The 17,276-nt window shown below is 51.4% G+C and overlaps 5 protein-coding genes across 5 annotated transcripts; 3 read left to right on the plus strand and 2 right to left on the minus strand.

The window, feature by feature from the left end:
• Nucleotides 1–1,201: 1,201 nt before the first annotated feature.
• Nucleotides 1,202–3,187, plus strand: CTHT_0021330 (uncharacterized protein; the record flags this gene model as incomplete). The annotated part of the gene is made up of 4 exons (XM_006692540.1): nt 1,202–1,438; nt 1,489–1,564; nt 1,625–1,706; nt 1,786–3,187. 4 exons carry the CDS (start codon nt 1,202–1,204, stop codon nt 3,185–3,187), a joined length of 1,797 nt encoding a protein of 598 aa, XP_006692603.1.
• Nucleotides 3,188–8,213: 5,026 nt separating this feature from the next.
• CTHT_0021340 (spherulin 4-like protein) lies at nt 8,214–9,134 on the plus strand (the record flags this gene model as incomplete). Its single annotated transcript, XM_006692541.1, has 1 exon — nt 8,214–9,134. One exon carries the CDS (start codon nt 8,214–8,216, stop codon nt 9,132–9,134), a length of 921 nt encoding a protein of 306 aa, XP_006692604.1.
• A 2,588-nt stretch (nt 9,135–11,722) lies between these two features.
• Nucleotides 11,723–13,115, plus strand: CTHT_0021350 (uncharacterized protein; the record flags this gene model as incomplete). The annotated part of the gene is made up of 4 exons (XM_006692542.1): nt 11,723–11,888; nt 11,950–12,033; nt 12,091–12,344; nt 12,603–13,115. The coding sequence occupies 4 exons, from the start codon at nt 11,723–11,725 to the stop codon at nt 13,113–13,115; spliced, it is 1,017 nt and encodes a 338-aa protein (XP_006692605.1).
• A 373-nt stretch (nt 13,116–13,488) lies between these two features.
• On the minus strand, nt 13,489–14,823 carry CTHT_0021360 (uncharacterized protein; the record flags this gene model as incomplete). Its single annotated transcript, XM_006692543.1, has 1 exon — nt 13,489–14,823. The coding sequence occupies one exon, from the start codon at nt 14,821–14,823 to the stop codon at nt 13,489–13,491; it is 1,335 nt and encodes a 444-aa protein (XP_006692606.1).
• A 615-nt stretch (nt 14,824–15,438) lies between these two features.
• Nucleotides 15,439–16,893, minus strand: CTHT_0021370 (aminopeptidase-like protein; the record flags this gene model as incomplete). The annotated part of the gene is made up of 2 exons (XM_006692544.1): nt 15,439–15,538; nt 15,593–16,893. 2 exons carry the CDS (start codon nt 16,891–16,893, stop codon nt 15,439–15,441), a joined length of 1,401 nt encoding a protein of 466 aa, XP_006692607.1.
• Between the last annotated feature and the right edge of the window lie 383 nt (nt 16,894–17,276).

A 17,276-nucleotide genomic window follows, 5' to 3' on the forward strand; every position in this document is an offset into this window, starting at 1 on the left:
AAGCTAGGTTGCGCAACAAGTAGAGTAGAGAGGCTCTCTGCATGATGACTTTGTTCTCATTTAGCTCAACCTTATCAAGACAGATTGTAACTCGATTAAACTCTGTCCCCAGGTCCACTACCCACACGTGTCAGTGATAGACATCCCATGTTCTTTCAGAGCTCTCTTGTCTTCCTTTGACGACCATTGGCCCAAACTCGGGATCAACCCGAGACTGTAACCTAGAGTTACAATGATGATCCCGCTTAATATAATTCCCGCGCTTTACTCACATTCTACGGGTGAACTGCTTTCTATTCGCTACAGGCACGCTCTCTAAATTTAGAGACGGACAATATATCCCAACCCTCGGGTCCGACACCGGCATTGAACTATCTGTTAACCCCGAGTGATTGTCCCGAGTAAGAGGTTGGGGGCAACTTTGAGTCGTAATGAGTTCCCCCCTGGGCTTAGAATACTGGCTCATCATCAAGAATGCGAATGTTCCAAGATGTGGAAGACTGGAATTTTCTCTCTGGCTTAGCCAGCTCACCTCAGTTAAAACTTGTACCATGGTTCCGATCCCGCTTTCTGTCAAACCTTATCCATACTCTTCCTCCATGTTCGAGACTTGAACCATATTCCCATCACTACCCCACCACAAAATCAAGTCTACATGCAGCTCGAAACCTGCTCCTCTCCACAAATCTTATCCGATGCCTGGACCACGCTGCCTCAGCCTGTCTTCCTCCACGATAAGCTTCATGCAGACTTTACTGAATCCCGTCTTGACGCCATTCCAACCACTTGGCAAGGCCTCGACCTGCTGCAAAAAACCGCCGAGGCTGACTCCGAGCCCTATGACCGACTATTATCCCGCGGCTAGGCAGCAAGCTATGAGGTCTTGGTGACAGGGGAAAGGCACACTCAACTCCAGCGCCAAGGCGGAGTCTCTGCACACGCTACCGTCTACCAGTTTCTATAGAATATCGGCAGTCGCGGTAGCTTAATCGTGAGTGGGAGATACGAGAGAGCGGGAGCAGTCCCCTGGGTAACGTGCGGCTGAGAACATGGCAGCATCATCGATATTTATGTCTATATCTTGGAGATATATAAGAGGAGGCTGTGATGATGATTGTGGACGATCCACGCATGGCTCTCTTACGGAATATCGTTAATTCGTGACTTTATCCGTCTCTAAATGTGGTTTCTGACAACTACAATGCCCGGCTGCAGTCTAACACGCCTTCTCTTCACCCTCTTTGGGCTCCTAGACCTAACTCTAGCAAACCCCATCAAGGCAAATGCAAACCCCTTCCTCCTAGCCAGACAAACTATCACCCCTGGAGGACAGCCCTGTGGCCAACACGGCCCAGAGAACAGACGTTGCTGGCGAAACCTTTGGAATATCGCTACTGATCCGGACGTCAGCATTCCCCCTGCTTACAACAATCGATATGTAAGTCTTCTCAAGCATCTAGAGACCCATCAGTAACTAACATCATCCAGTATGACTTGCACATCACCAATGCGACAAACTGGCCAGGGCCGGACGGCGTGCGGAAGCACGCTATGCTCATCAACAGTGAGTACCCTTTGGCCGTAATCCCCTGCCCTATCTCCTGTCATAGGCTAACAATTCTAGATCAATTTCCCGGCCCTACTATCGAAGCAGAATGGGGCGATTACATCGTGGTAAATGTTTACAATGACCTACAAGACAACGGGTAAGCCCCTTATCCTCGCTTGGGTCACTCTCTCAACACCGTCAACAACTGACAACTGACTATCGCGGATTTCATCCAGGACATCTATCCACTGGCATGGCATCCGCCAATTCGGCGAGAGCAACCAAGACGGCACCAACGGGGTCACCGAGTGCCCCATTCCCCCAGGACACATGAAAACATACAGCTTCCACGTCACTCAGTACGGAACGTCCTGGTACCATAGCCACTTCTCCAACCAGTACGGCAACGGCGTGCTCGGCGCACTGATCGTCAAAGGCCCGGCCTCCGCCAACTACGACATCGACCTTGGCCCGTACATCATCAGCGACTACTACCATGAGACAGCAGACAGATTGCATCTCCAGGCAGAGCTAGCCCGCAACGGGCCCCCTCCAGACAGCGACAACATCCTTTTCAGGGGCAAGAACATCAACCCCGACGGCTCAGGCCGCGGCTCCTATGACCGCTTAACCCTCACCCCAGGCAAGAAACACCTGCTTCGTCTGATCAACGCAAGCGTGGATAACTCCTTCACGGTTTCCCTTGTGGGACATAACTTCACGGTCATTGCGACCGACATGGTCCCGGTTCAACCAACCATCCGCAAGAGCCTCTTCATGGCCGTCGGTCAGCGTTATGATGTTATCGTCACCGCTGACCAACCTGTAGATAACTATTGGCTGAACGTCACTCTCGAAGCAAACAACAATTGTGGCCGCTCTCGCAACCCCTACCCAGCAGGCATCATCCATTACGAGGGAGCCAGCCCAACCGCCCTTCCCACCAACCGTGGCACCCCCATCGTAGCAACCTGCACCGGCGAGACAGGATTCACCCCTGTCGTGCCGCGGAATATCCCTCCCAATTTCTTCCGCCCTTCAGACATTGCCTCCAACACCTTGCCAATCGGTCTCAACATCGTCAACCACACCACCAAAGGCCAAATCTTCTCCTGGCATGTGAAGGACACGCCCATTTCCGTGGAATGGGGGCATCCAGTATTGGAATACATCCTCGAAGGGAATTATTCCTTTCCGGCAGCGATTAATCTGATTCAACTCAACCAAAAAGACACCTGGACACTCTTCCTGGTGCATAGTTCGTTGTCATTACCGCACCCAATCCACCTCCACGGACATGACTTCCTCGTTCTAGGCCTGGGCACCGGCACCTTTGATCCTCAGAAACACCTTCCCCTACTAAATTACTCAAACCCCGTCCGGCGAGACGTCGAACAGCTCCCCGGTCCGGGATGGGCCGCCATAGCGTTCAAAACAGATAATCCGGGCGTGTGGCTTATGCACTGTCATATCGGGTGGCATGTTGCGATGGGATTGGGAGTGCAGTTTTTGGAGAGAGCGAGCGAGATGAGGGTGCTGATGAAGTTGGATCAGGTGGTGCCGAACTGTAACGCGTGGAGAGAGTATGAACGGGTGGGGAATTGGTTGCCTAGGGGGGATACGGATTCGGGGTTATGAGGAGATGAAGGGGATGAAAGGTGAGGATGAGCTGATGGTAGGTGTTTGGTTATCAGCCTGGGCATTGGGTCATGGCTGGTAGATTCTTTCACCTTGGATTCGCTTATGTTGACATTTGGTTGTGATGCTGTGTAGTATAGGCTGATCTCTGTTAATGTCAGTGTGTAACCTCAGCAAAGTGTCGTCTTTGAGACATTGGTGAGATGTTCGAATCAGCATCACATACCTTATCATTTGATAACCTTACGCTAAGATGCTTGATAGTGGCTTAAGAATGTCATCACCATTGTCTCTAGCATCTTTTGACCTGCCAGCTAATCAACCAGCACTAGGTTTGTTTTCTGAAAGCCTTGGATTTTGTCTTTTTTTTTTTTTTGCCTTGGCGTGGGAAAGTCCTAGTTCACTTTGGAGCCCAGTGCTTGGTGGATTTCAAAGTCTCGAGTGTCATGATCTCAAGCCCAAAGTAAATTAAGAGAGCAGGGATCGTTCTCCAGGCCCCGGCCAAGGTTTGATTATCTCTTCCCGGCACTGCGGCTCGGTGGCCACATAAAGGAATGAAGATTATGACAAAACGGAACATATATCGTGTGATCAAGACTCCCCACATCATACACACTTTACTTAGCTGGAAACCATGTGAAAAATGAGAGCATCACCGGGTTAGATCTCTTCGAGGAGATTCTTGGAGGCTTAAGCTTATATGGATGATAGCATGACATTGCATCAGTCGCTCGGTGTTGAGAATATGGGCGATGGGCCTGATTGGTTCCAGCGAGCTTTGCCTTCTCTCCCTCATGACATAGCCTTCGCTTTAGTGACAAAGTTCGGTACAGTATCAGTCGCAATTCAAGTGGTGAGGTATCGCCATTCCAAGACATCGGCCCAAGCACTGTAGGCCATGTGCAGTGGATGAAGAACACCTGGAGAGACTTACGTGATAAGCCCATCATATAGGCCAGAATGTAGTGTAGCGGAAGCGGTGTGTAGAGTTTGAAACTGCACCGACCGGAGAAGTTTATTCAATGCCCTACTGGTTGGAGTGCTCATAGAGCCATATTTTTTGTCAAGTGAGTGCCAGCAACTGAGACTAATATTTGCTAAGTTTAACAGATTGAGAATTGAGACATATACCAGGTGTTCGACTCTTGCTATTGTTAGACACTGGTCATATATTTTCTCAACTTATTCCCCTCCAGGCCCATAGCGCACCTGAGCATCTGACTCCGTTCCCACGTTCTTTGTTCACATTTAGCACAGTCAAGCCACGGAGTGATTGGCAAATCCGTACCACTTCACACATTCCTATTAGCTCTTAAATGACTAACGTAGGTAGAATAAGGCATTTACAGTTTTTCGACAGGGGCTCAATTCACCCCCAACTATTTGAATCGTGACATGCCACATCATTCACGGGCTCAGTCAAGCTAACCGAGCTACTATATACCCCAGCACTATCTTCGCATCAGCGCAATACATCGCCGGCATCACAACCAATGATACAAGCAAACTTGGCTTTCTTATTTACAACGTATATACGCAAATTAAATGGCTCAAGAGCCTCTTGGGTCCCGACGCCCCGAAAAGGGTTGGCCCATTATACCTAACGACTCCTTTCCTCGGTATAATTCTCGGGATATGGCATGCTGCAAGAGATCGTTCATAACAGAAGCCCCTAGCAACTATGTTGTTCTTCGGCACAGCAGCTACCTTTGTATCAATCTGATCGCGCAATGGAGAGTGGATAGAGATATGGAAGCCGGCTATGGAGCTTATCGTACTATTATCTTGGCTTGAGAACACTGGATAAATAATGGCATAAAAGGTTTCTTTTTTCTCTATCTGCCGTATGTTGTATTTTTTTTCGGTATTATTCGGGCGTACAAATTTTACATTGCAACATCAATGATCTCCTTGGTCATTCAATTTTCTTCTCTATCATCTGCTTACTCGACGCGATTAAGGTAATGACCAATTCTTCTTTCAAGATCAGTAAGGATATTGCTGAACTTGATATCGGGATGCATCGGCGGACCATCGGAGGTCTCAATTACACTGGGGCAGGGGAAGATGTTGTGAGTGGCTGTGACGGGGGCTACCACACTCGCCAAAACGGGCGGCGGAGCGACATTTATTCCCGTGGTGAGAGCCATAGCAGCGGTCACGGGTATAGATGCAAAGATTCCTCTTCAGGGGAGCGATGGATCCGAGTCGAAGATCCTGAAGGTGTAACTCTCTTGGCGAGGACCACTAGGTAAGCTCCAAGTGGATCCTAGATCTCATTGTACACTGAAGTGATTTTCTCTGGAGGGTCCGCCCACGGCCTCTACGTTTTGAACCCCCCAGGTCCTACACACCAAGCCGGCGGAGTACTGGATTTAGCTTTCGAGCCGGCCACAGCCTTTACGGAGTTCGCCCACTGAGCACGAACCACAGAACCCTCGTAGTATCCCTGAACAGAGCGCGCCCCCTTCCTTTGCCACCCCCGAGATCCTTATCAGGAAGCCGGTTTGCTGAAGCGGATGCCCTACTATATACATTGCGCGAGGAAAACTGTTTTTTTTTTTTTTTGGGAAAAGCTCGCGCATAGCTTGTGCCCGTTGGCCCAGCTGGTTCAAGCGGGGAGGTGGGAGGTTGAGCTAGTCGAAAACCAGTTGAGCAGCTTGTGCCCGCTGGCCCCAAGTGGGAGAAGTCAGGGTTGAGCTGGTCGAAGACCAGGGAGTGCGAGGTGGGGGAAGCCGGATTCGAACCGACGACCTGCCGGCCACAGGTAGGCGTATGTTGTTGGGTGTATAGGATATGGTGATGCGGACGGGAGTATTTACTTGGGCGTTGCCCTGCAGGACACGCGACCCTGAGGGAATCTGTTAAGCATAATGGGTACCGCAAAATAACAACGCTCTACCTTCTAAACTACACACGCGTGAGGTTGGATGAGCATGGCTTTTATATAAGGTCAAGTGTGCACCTGGCCTCAGTGGAGCCCGGGCTGACCGAGGTAGGTCAGCGGTGGTCACTTGCAGCTAACATATGTGAACACCTCCGGATCAATACTGAGGTCGTGTTCTTTGGCTTTGGCGGTGAAGGTGTCGAAGTTCAGGGCGAGATACTTCGACAACGAAGCCTGAGTTGATGGGATAGACTTTGATGATGTCGCGTCTGGGGAAACCAAGTCCTTCAACCAGAAGAGTAACGATGCTTGCGGGTTGTGACATCTTTCCAAGTAGAGCTGGCCTTGTCTACGCGGAGGAAGACACGGCAGCTAATTCCCTCTGTGGTTGTCTCGTACCGTGCCGTGTGCGGGTCCAGGGGCGCCCCGGGCGCGGGGCTTGGTTGGCTGGGGGTGAGGCTCTGCTGGTGACTGCCTCGGCGTAGGCATGTATCCTCGCCTGGTTGGAAGGGGTGGTCTGATCGGAGGGCGTAGGGGTGGGGTTGGTTCGGTCGGGAGTATCCTCACGGGTCGTGGGTATTTTCCAGCTCAAGTTAACCGCACCTGATTGGCTTATCCCAGCAACGCCTCCTCTTGACTGGACGGATGCGAGATTCAGAAGAAGAAAAGAGGGGAGTCCTCTGACAGGACCAAGAGTCACTGATGAAGAAAGCCTTTTGTATAAACAAGGACGGATCATGAGTATATAACGTAGATAGACTTTTCATGGGAAAATGGGATGAAGAAATCCCCAATTAGCAATACAAACAGTTGTGCAAAATAAGTGGTGAGCACAATGATCCTGAGCCTGAGAAATCCTGCCAGATCTGTAAGCCGAACCAAACTCATCTTTAGGAGGGTTAGTTGGATCGTCACATGTTTTGCAATCCTCACTCCCCATAAAGATAGGTCAAAATAAACCCGAAAAAAACTCGAGGTAAAAGTTCCGGAGCAGCAGTTATCAGCAATATATCTTTAAGTTGGTGATGTCGACAAGAAAAAAAGGGTTCGAAAGACTTGACCGCACGAAGGTTGGTTAGCCTGCGTGCTGCCTGTTTGGGTGACGGAGAGCAGAGTTGAGCCCTCTGACTGGTTTAAAAACAGGGACATGCAACGTTGGATATAATACGGATCGATAAGAGTAACACGCTTTAAGGGATTTCTCAAAACTCGGATATAGGGATGAAGAAGTGTCTCAAGTCGGCTTTGACTCCTCGCGATGGTCAGTTTTCGGATGACAGCAAAAGAGAAGAATAGGGTCAGTTCATCATCGCTGTGTTCTAACCATTACACTTCAATCATATTTCCCAAAGACCACAGACAATTGTCGCTGCTGAGTCCTCTTCCATGATAAGCCGTGGGCGGGCCAACACATCTCTAAGCTGAACAACACGTTTCACATTCATCATGATGGTTGTCCATTCATGAACTGTTACTTCTTAATTTCAAAATTGAATCTAGCGAACTCCACGAGATACAGTTCAGATGGCCATTACGGCCACGGATCAACGCTCTCTCAGCGGTTATCGCGAAGAGCCGTGTCGGCAATACCGAGACACTGAACCTGCGGCTGTGACGACGTTGTGCGAATCTGCATATCATGCATAGGCATAACTCCATTTAACGCAGGCAGTGGAGACACTAGTGCAGAATTGCAGATAGTCCAGCTCAGCCTCTGTGTCCACTTCCTCTCGATCTCTGCCGAGAAGCTAGCTGAACATCCGACTTGACATTCCGTCATTGTTTCCCGCAACTTTGAACGTCGCATTTGCTATGTTTATCTCCACATCTTCCAGAACGTGGCTTTCTTGTGAAAGCTGAATGAAGCAACTAGCGGTCTCAACTTTCGTGAAACTCTGCCAGAGTAAACAAATGGTACAGCAAAGACCGACAGGTTGCATGCCCTCAGATACTCCACAACTGTTAGTGTGTTTTGGGCGGGATTGCACCATCGCAACATGATGGACATCATGTCTCGTGACGAGGTTGTCTTGCGAGTATTAAATCCCCGATGACCCTCCAGGCTGTCGGCCATGTTGATCTGTCCTCATCAGCATCATCGATCTCATCTTCTCAAGACCATAGAAACCCACTGCTGCCATGATGAGGCCTTTGCACCTCTTGCCGTTCCTCCCAGGGCTCTCCTACGCAACCACTGAGGTCCTTCTTCCCTTATACCTCTACCCTCTCCCTGGCGCTTGGAGCCCCATCAAGTCCGCGGTTGCAGCCCACCCCGACCTGACTTTCAACATTGTTATCAATCCAAACAATGGGCCGACTAATGCCCCCGATGGTAACTACGACCCTGAAACCTCGGCTCTCGGCGCATATCCCAACGTGAAGCTGCTCGGTTATGTCCACACCTCAACTGATTCGGGTGCGACCCGATGTAACATTCCATTCGGTGACATCACACACGACATTGAGGTTTGGTACAATTGGACTGTCAACTATAACATCCCAATCAGCGGTATCTTCGTCGATGAGGCGCCAGTCAACACAGCCAATGACTGTGTGAACTACATGCAAAATGTCACCTGGCACATCAAAAACACGTTCGGCTCTGGAGCGAAGGTTGTGTACAACCCCGGCTATACCGGCGGCAGCACGGCTATCCAGACTTTCTACGATCTCAGCCCCGGCCCTGATCTAGTTGCGGCTGCTGAGACGTGCTTCGTGACCTCAGCTGATGCCTGGGGATCACTTGACGAGTGCCCAACGGGGGGCATATACACGACTTACGATAGCGCCGGTGTTGGCAGTTACATCGACACCTATGTGACTTCTTACGTGGGAAGCACTCGTCTTCCCAAGACCGCAGTGCTGGTCCATGGGTTCCATGACGACAACGGCGGCACGCCTAACATTGTTGCTTCATCAACGACGCTGAGTGTGTTGCTCGAGGCTGTCGTGAACAGGAGCATCGGTGCTACCTTTTTCAATACCGCGGGCTATCAAGCGTTTCACTATACTCCAGTCGACATTGGGACTTTTGCGAATGCCTTGGACGCTCTAGTTTAGATGCTCTTTGAGTGATGGGGACGGAGGTTAAGTTTGTCAGCTGCGTGTTCTTAGTCAGTTGGCACTTGTAGTTTTGTCAATTTACTCACGTTGCTCAGTGAAGATTCAGCTGTTCAACGTTTGGAGTCTCCCAGCATACTTAGCTAGAAAATCAATTCGTTATTGGTAATCCTTCAAGGTATATTGCTCCATCAAAGTCTTGTCGTGAGCTGTGATATGTTTGAATCAGAGTATAGTAAATGCCATTCAAATGATGCTGTCAGTAGCACACCATTATATGCAATGTTCAGTATGTCGCACTCCAGGAGTTGATTTTACTTAGCTTTATTCCACTACTTCTGACGCCATTTGATATCATGTTGCTGTGGCATGATTGTATCCCAATCCTCCTGAATCAACTGACCGACATGCCATAACCTTTTTAACAAAGATCAAACATATTGAGAGCTGCCTGCACCACCACAGCTCGGCAGCAACGAAGATTCGGAGTTCCGTGTCGGTTGCTTTACAATACATACTGTGTAACTTTCGTATCCGGAGTTTCTTGGCACAAGACGTTACGGGGGTGAGCCTTAGCACAGCCCGTTGCTTTTCGTGTGGGGGAGTGGAACAACCGATCAGCCCTACGTTTCGCCTGGTCTGTGCTTTGACAGGGATGGTGTGGGGATACAGCGGAGAATCTCCGGGCTCTCCCGGTGCTCCCGGGGTTCAATATCGCTGCCTTCGAGAGTCGCAGCCGCAAAAGTGTGGAAAGACAACCTTGTGATTCCCTGCAAATGTTGAGATACTAAAATTCAGTCATTAAAATGTGGAGAATTAGGCACTAGGTCATATTATTGTTCTTGTCAGAGGTTTCCCACGGCACAAAGACTTACTCATCCACCCATTTCCTGTTGCATCGATGAGTGCAGCAACCAACAATGATACGGCTTCAGGCAGAGTTACTCGGCCACACGGAAAGGCCCTTGGTGGCAAAGCTCTTTTGGAGCTGACGGCGACAAAGAGAGTGTTCTCCACACAGCAGACCTGAGCTCGAGGTTGACTCGAAGAGCAACCAGGATTGGCACCGAGAGACCCCACTGAGGACCACAGGCAGGGTGGGAGCAGAAAAGTGCAAAGGCAGCGCCACCTTTGAAGCATTGATTTAGCCTAACAACAACGTCTTCATTATGAGCATCAGCATTGTAAAGAGAGACTCTAGCCTTAAACTTGCCCAACAAAGTGCTTACAAACCTACTTTCTCTCACAACTGCGAAAAGTGCTGCAAAATGCTCGCTCATCAAGATCCGCGACAGTCCCATGACACTGTGCCACCTTGAGACATTGTGGATTCAGGGTTAGGGTTCTACCCACACTTGCGGCCGTCAACACAGGCAGAACCAGGCAACAGTTTTCTGCAAGCCAGCCACAACCGGAATTTTCTCGTTACCTTTAGCTTTCGGAAACAACACATCTCAGCACATCGTCCATTCTTCCGATTTATTTCAATTCAAGGCATATCGATAACTCAGCCGGATGCTGCGAGGTTTCTCAGAAGGTTCAAGCCGCACGACAGTTCTCAGTGTGCGGCCGCGCTTCCACACTTCGTTACATCCGTGCCGGGAGTGTGCGTCTGTTTGCATGCCAACAGTTGTATCACCACCCAGTGCTTTGGGCGGCCGCCCTGGCACAGTTCAGAACACATGAGAAGCGAAAAGGCACAATTTGAATGTGATTGTTTCTTCTTGGGGAGCTCACCATCCTGATGACGCGGTCGTGTGAGCATTGGTGGTGGCATCTGGGGGACGATGGGATACCGTGGACACCCACAAGGCAGAGATGTCACTGTTTCCACCAGCACAAACTTTTTTTTTTTTTTTTTCACCGAACTGTGTCATCTTTGCTAGTCTAACTGGCCGGATTACATGCGGGCCCTTTTGTTGTTGTGGCAGATGATGAAGGATGCAACGCAGGAACCCAGCCAAATGGCATGGCAGACATCATTCTGCAGCAGCTCTGCATACTGCCCAGAGGCTTTGTGTATCCATCCGTGATGTCCTCTTTGCAACAGCTGGTTGCTTGCTGCAGGACACTCCCGATACATCCCCGGGCTGACCAACAGCTGTCCACACACTACTGCATGGCTAAGAAATAGGTCACGCTGAGTGGCCGCCTTGTGCTCCGCCACAAGCTGCGACACGTATGTTGCTTGCAGCATTCCCCCCACACCTGCTGGCAGCACCTTGCAGAACCCCAGGCTCGGTTACTGCTGTGGACATGAACCTCCTTTTGTGTGGCTTGCAGGGGTTCCAAGGCTGCGAGCTCCATAGACTCATCCAAGTGGCTCCCTCCACGGGACCAGAGAGGACAAACTGCTTATAAAATGTCGTGGAATTTCACCTTTCACCCGGGTCTGCTTCTTGGATTTCGGTCTTCACGCAACACCTTGACATCTTCACCAAGCCAGTGCTGTTTCTGTTCACCAAGTACCTGGATTGCCCTGAGCCCTGTGCCTGAACAACATCGCGGTCGACAACTTGCCTATCAGCAACTATTCACCAACCATACCAACGACTCACGTCAACTGTAACCTCCCTTCACGACCCAAAATGCCGTGGTCGGACATTGACTTGTACTCCTCAGACTACTCAAGTGGTTTGACGGATGAGTACAAGTCTCACAAAACCTGCCAGGTGGATGGCTGCAACAGGAACCGAGCCTACACCAAAGACCCGGACACCGAGGAGAGGCTCTACTCCAAGTTTTGCAAGAAGCGTATGTCAAACTCCCTCAACTACACAACGACTGGCTTAAGCTAACCTCCTTCCTTATCCAGACACCTGCCGCAAGCTCCTCTCCATGAAGCTCGGCTTCCACTGCCCAAACTCCAAGAAGAAGGATCACAACTTTTGTGATCAGCGTACGTCTCCTAACACAACCCCATCCGCAATCTTGTAAATATACTAACAATCCCCAGACCGGAAGTGCGGCATCAAAGACTGCCCCGAGCGCGGCGAGTGGTTCACCAAGAAAGACCCTGAATGGAAGCAGTGGTACTGCCACAACCATGCCTGCAAGGTGCCTGGCTGCCAATCCCAAGCAACACCCTCCCGCCAATACTGTGCTTCCCACAAGAACCACCCAACCTGCACCGAACCAGGCTGTACACGCCCCTGCGCAACAAACCCCGACGGCAAGCCCTTCCTCTACTGCAACGTCCACTACAGCGTGGTGAACTGCATTGTCCCAGGCTGCCCTGGGCGACGTGCGGTTCATGATAGGTGCCTGTATTGCAGGCAGCATCGATGCAAGATGCCGGACTGTATCAACCCGCGTGACGACAACAAGAGTGACTTCTGCTGCAGGCACCAGTGTCTTGTTGATGGGTGCCCGGGACGGTTGAAGGGGGTTACAGGGGCCCGCTACTGCGAGACGCACTCATGCAATATTTCTGTGTGTATCGAACCTAATATTGGAGTGTTGTCGAAGTTTCTTGCTCCGGAACTTGCGGGGTATGATCGGCGGATGTGTGCTGAGCATGCTAAGAATGCTTTCGAAATCCGCAACGAGGGCCGCGGACATTGTCGGTCCGCTTCTGACTCGTTGCTGAATCCTCCGGATATTGTTATTGATCTGGATGGCCTCCGCGCACGCTTCGATCGCCAAAAGGACACCCTCAACGACGCCGTCTCTGGCACCAGCGCCAGCTCTGCGGAGCCCGCTTCATCCTATAAGACCGCTCATCGCACAAAGCGCTACTCAGATAACTACGAGGAGCGCCTGCGCATGGAGAGGGAGCGGTTGAAGCGGGAAGAGGAAGAGGAGAGGCGGAGAGAGACAATCCAGCGCTTGGAGGAGAAGGTGGCGAGGAAGCAGGAGGAGATGGAGCGGTTGGAGAAAGAGGAGCGGGAGAGGAGAGCCCGGCGGAGGGGCACGTTGGGGATAGGAATTGAGGATCTGTTGGAGGAGTTGGATTTGGATAGGCCATATGGCAGGTATTGAGGGTTGGGATGGGTATACGGAACGGGTTTAAACTATATATTTTTGGATACGGCATCATTTTGGACATGGTATGGGTTAGGCTTTTGGGTAGATGGTTAGCACCGGCTTGGTTTCGATACTGCATTGCATGGCTGGGCTTACATGGACCGGATAGCGATGGGTTCACTGGGCGTTAGGGATAAGGTATTGGGTAATGGGATTTAGGATACCACTCGGTTCGGGTTTCACTTCGGGTACATCCTTCAGTCGTATAGGCTGTCTAGATAGGACAGGCGTCTGGCGCAATGGATACTTTTTTACAAAAGGTGCTTCTCCAAAAACTTGCGAGTGACATAGCCCCCCTTTCCCCCCCCCTCCCTCCCTTTCCCCAGCCTTACTTCGCCAACCCTCTCCTCTTCAGTGTATACTTATATGAATAATGTCCCTTGATATCACTTGCCATGATCCTCATAGCCACAACATCATTGCTATTGATCCCGCCCTCCACAATCCCCGCCTGCACCGCTAGATCGGCATACTTTTTCGCCTTCTTGTCCTCGCCCAAATAGTTGAAGTTCAACGCCGCCAGTTCGTACGCCTCCGCAAACTTGGCATGCAACCGGTCCTGCTCGACAAGCTTCACGAACTTTTCGATCATCTCTACGTTGACTTTTGTGCTATCGTAGTTCCGCAGCTCCGAGCGGATTGCCAGGATCTCCTTCAGTCGCTTCTCCTGCTCCCTTGCTGCCTCTCCACCAGGACCTCCTGGCGGACTACATGCCTTGCAGGGACACCCGTCGTGATGCGTGTGCTTCTCTACTGGCAACCCTTCATTTTGGGCCTTCCCACGGTAGTGTGCTACCCATTGAGACCGCTCTTCGGTCGGTTTCAGGGGGTCGATGTAGGCAATTGTCAGTTCCTCCCCCGGAACGGTCTTCCGTGCGACAGTGAGCTTCAGCCCGAAGTGCTCGTCGATGTACCACGCCAGGTTGGGCCGGCAATCATGTTGAAAGACGCCAACCTCGGGGTACGCGGCTGCGTGCCGGGAATGTGGGGCGTCGGGGGTGCGCCAGACGTAGGGGAGGACGACCTCGAAGGGATGGGCGAAGAGCAAGGTTTCGAGGCTGCGCGGGGAAGTATATTCTGGAGTCGGCTGGCGCCATTTATTGACTTTGGCGAGAGTTTCTGGTGGTAAATAGGAGACGGCTGTGTCGAGCATCTTGGCGCGCTCTTTTTTGTTGGGGACCTGGTCGAAGAAGTCGCGGTGGACGAGCAAAACGGGGGAGAAGCTCATCAAAGGCCGATTTCTCCTGAGCGTCTTGTTCGCAACGACCCCTAGGCCTTTCTGCAGAACAGGAGTCTCGACAAACGGCACTGGGTCATCATAGAACTTGTTGTCAGCCTTGCTAAGATGGTCCTCCATTTTCTCGAGCTTTTCGAACTCGTCTTGATGTGTGATGACAACCATGCCGCGCCCCTTGGCTACGCGCCGATTGGTGTAGATACAAAACTGGTCCTTTTGCGAGGGGCCGGCGCAGATCTTGGAGGCCCACCAGCCTTGGAGTGGTGGTGTTTGCGAGGTGATGGGACTACTAAAGTTGCTGGCAAATATGAGCTTTTGGTCGATGGCTTCGGCGACAAGGCCTTCAGAGCTTCCTTCTGACTCAGCGGCGGTAGTCAGGGGAGCGAGAAGCCCCAGGAGGAGCATCTGCAGGAGAGGGCGGGCCATTGTGATGGCTGCGAGTGAGAACTGAGCGCCGAGCTACGCTCCCAATAGATCTTCGTTGTCGTCTGCACCCAGTGTGTTGAGTTTGTGATGTCACTACGCAAGTGACCTATTGCAGCTGTGGAATCATGTCAGTGACCAACCATCCCATAAGCACGATGGCATCCTGCAGAGGTTAAGATCACCCGCCGAGCATGAAGCAACGTGGCCACGACGTGGGATCGCCAATTCCCATATAGCACTGAATGTTAAACAGGATTCCTGTTGATTCAATAGTGAGGAACGGCGTGAGGATGATTGGCGCCATGCAACTGCCTAAATACTCCAGATGTACCGGCACCACAACACTTTAACCGAGAGCGGTCTTCCCCATACCGGCAGCTTTGGAGGTTAAGTAGCGTTGCATCGGACGGGTAAGTATGTATGACTGTGCCACAATAACATTTAATGATTGCTTTGAAACAGATTCTGGGTGCAGTCAGAGAGTTAAAACGGCGACTGTCACATGAACTCAGCAGGCCAAAACGATGCATCACTGTGATCCTTCGTTGAGGGCCTAACATACAAAAAAAAAAACAAATACATGCCATTGATTCACACCAAGTCTAGATATTACGTCTAGCTACTGACGACAATCTTTTCGAGCTCCTCCGGATCTTTAATAGTGCAGCTCAGGTTCTTCGAGCCGTCCTTGGTGATGAGAATGTTGTCCTCAATCCTGCAAAGAGTCAGCACACCTCACAAACCATGCAAGCCGATCCATACTACTCACCTGACGCCACCAACAGCCCAATATCTCTCCAACACTTCCGCATCAATAAACTTCGCATGTTTCTCATCCTTTAGATACGGTTCGATAATGAACCTGCAGAAGTAAATCCCGGGCTCGACCGTAATCACAGCACCTGCCGGCAGCTTCCCCCTTACCCTCAAATACCTGAAAAATGGATCCGGATCGTTGTAATTCGGGTTTCCGCCAGTGTCATGCGTATCCAAACCCAGATAGTGCCCAAGCCCATGCGGGTAGAAAGCGACGCTCGTCCTAGCCGCCAAAATCTCGTCTTTATCCCCCTTTAGAATCCCCAGCTCCGACAACCCTTCAATCGCGATCTTGTGCGCCAGCACATGTACATCATCCCATACAACACCCTCCTTCAGTGCCGCAATGCACTCCGTTTGCATGCGCAGCACAATATCGTAGATGGCCCTCGCCTCCGGGGTAAACTTGCCGTTGATCGGGAACGCGCGGGTGATATCCGATGCGTAGCACTCCCACTCACACCCGGCGTCCACGAGAAGCAACTGCTTCCCTCCCAGCGGCTCATCGTTCTTCACATAGTGCAGGGTAGCAGCCGCGGTACCAGCGGCAAAGATTCCATCGTACGCTTGCTTCTTCGCGCCAGCCTTGATGCACTCCTTCAAGAAGAGCGCCTCAAGCTCGCGCTCGTTGGTAGCGTTCTTGACCTGCTTCATGACGGCGTGGTGCGCGGCCGCAGTGATGGCGTTCGCTTTGGCGATGAGGGCCAGCTCATACTCGTCTTTGATCACCCTCGTGTAGCCAATTGCTTCTTTGAGAAGATCAAAGTTGGTATTGGGGAAGTTAAGGAACGAGACCTTCTCCGATACCTGCCCCGCGATGGCAAACACCGTCGCGTTGGACGAGACGGAAGCTTTCTCGTTTCCAATGCACGCCAGCGTCGCGTTCAGCTCGTTCGAATACTTCACTTCATCGACGTCATACTTCTCCTTCGCCTCCTCCACGCTCATCGGCAGACCCGACCAAATCACATCGTCAGGATCGATCGGCGGAATGAAGAGTGTCGTCTTTTCTGTCTCAATGTCGTGAATGACATATGAATCGGGCAGACTGCACCCAGTGAGATAGAAAAACGGCCTCCGCTGGCGGAAAGGCTCGGGCATGTCACTGTCCTCAAGCAGCTTGGTGTGCCGGCCCTCGAGATACAGGATGCCATTGGCATCAGGTACCTTGGAGCGGATGTACTGCACGACGCGCTGGGCGTGCAGTTTAGCGGGGTATTTCCCGCGGAGGATGGCTTCGTAGTCGATGGCCATGGTGCGGGGTGTTGATGAGAAGCTTTGGAAGAGGGGTTGACGAGAAAGGAGTGCCCGAGCTGGCTGGTGGCATGATACTGCTCTTTTTGAGAGCAGGGAGATGGTTTGCATGAGAAGGGAATGAGGTGGAGGGCTGAGACTCTGTTTAAGATCTGGGAGGAGTCGAGCAAGTTTCAGCTCACAGCCCAATGAGATGCCGTTCCTGGCGGGGGAGCTCCTGTTGTGTTCGCGGCGCGGGGCCTCGGTTTTCGGTCTTGGTGATGCCAAGACTTTAAGGTCTTGGCGCTTTGCAGATTAGGAAGGTGGGGAGAGGCTCGACTTCCAACGGTTGTCCACCGGACGATCACCGAGTGGTTGCCTCAACTAATCAGAGCTGACAACCT

This window comes from Thermochaetoides thermophila (genome assembly GCF_000221225.1).
Source record: "Thermochaetoides thermophila DSM 1495 unplaced genomic scaffold scf7180000011816, whole genome shotgun sequence".
Classification (NCBI taxonomy): Eukaryota; Fungi; Ascomycota; class Sordariomycetes; order Sordariales; family Chaetomiaceae; genus Thermochaetoides; species Thermochaetoides thermophila.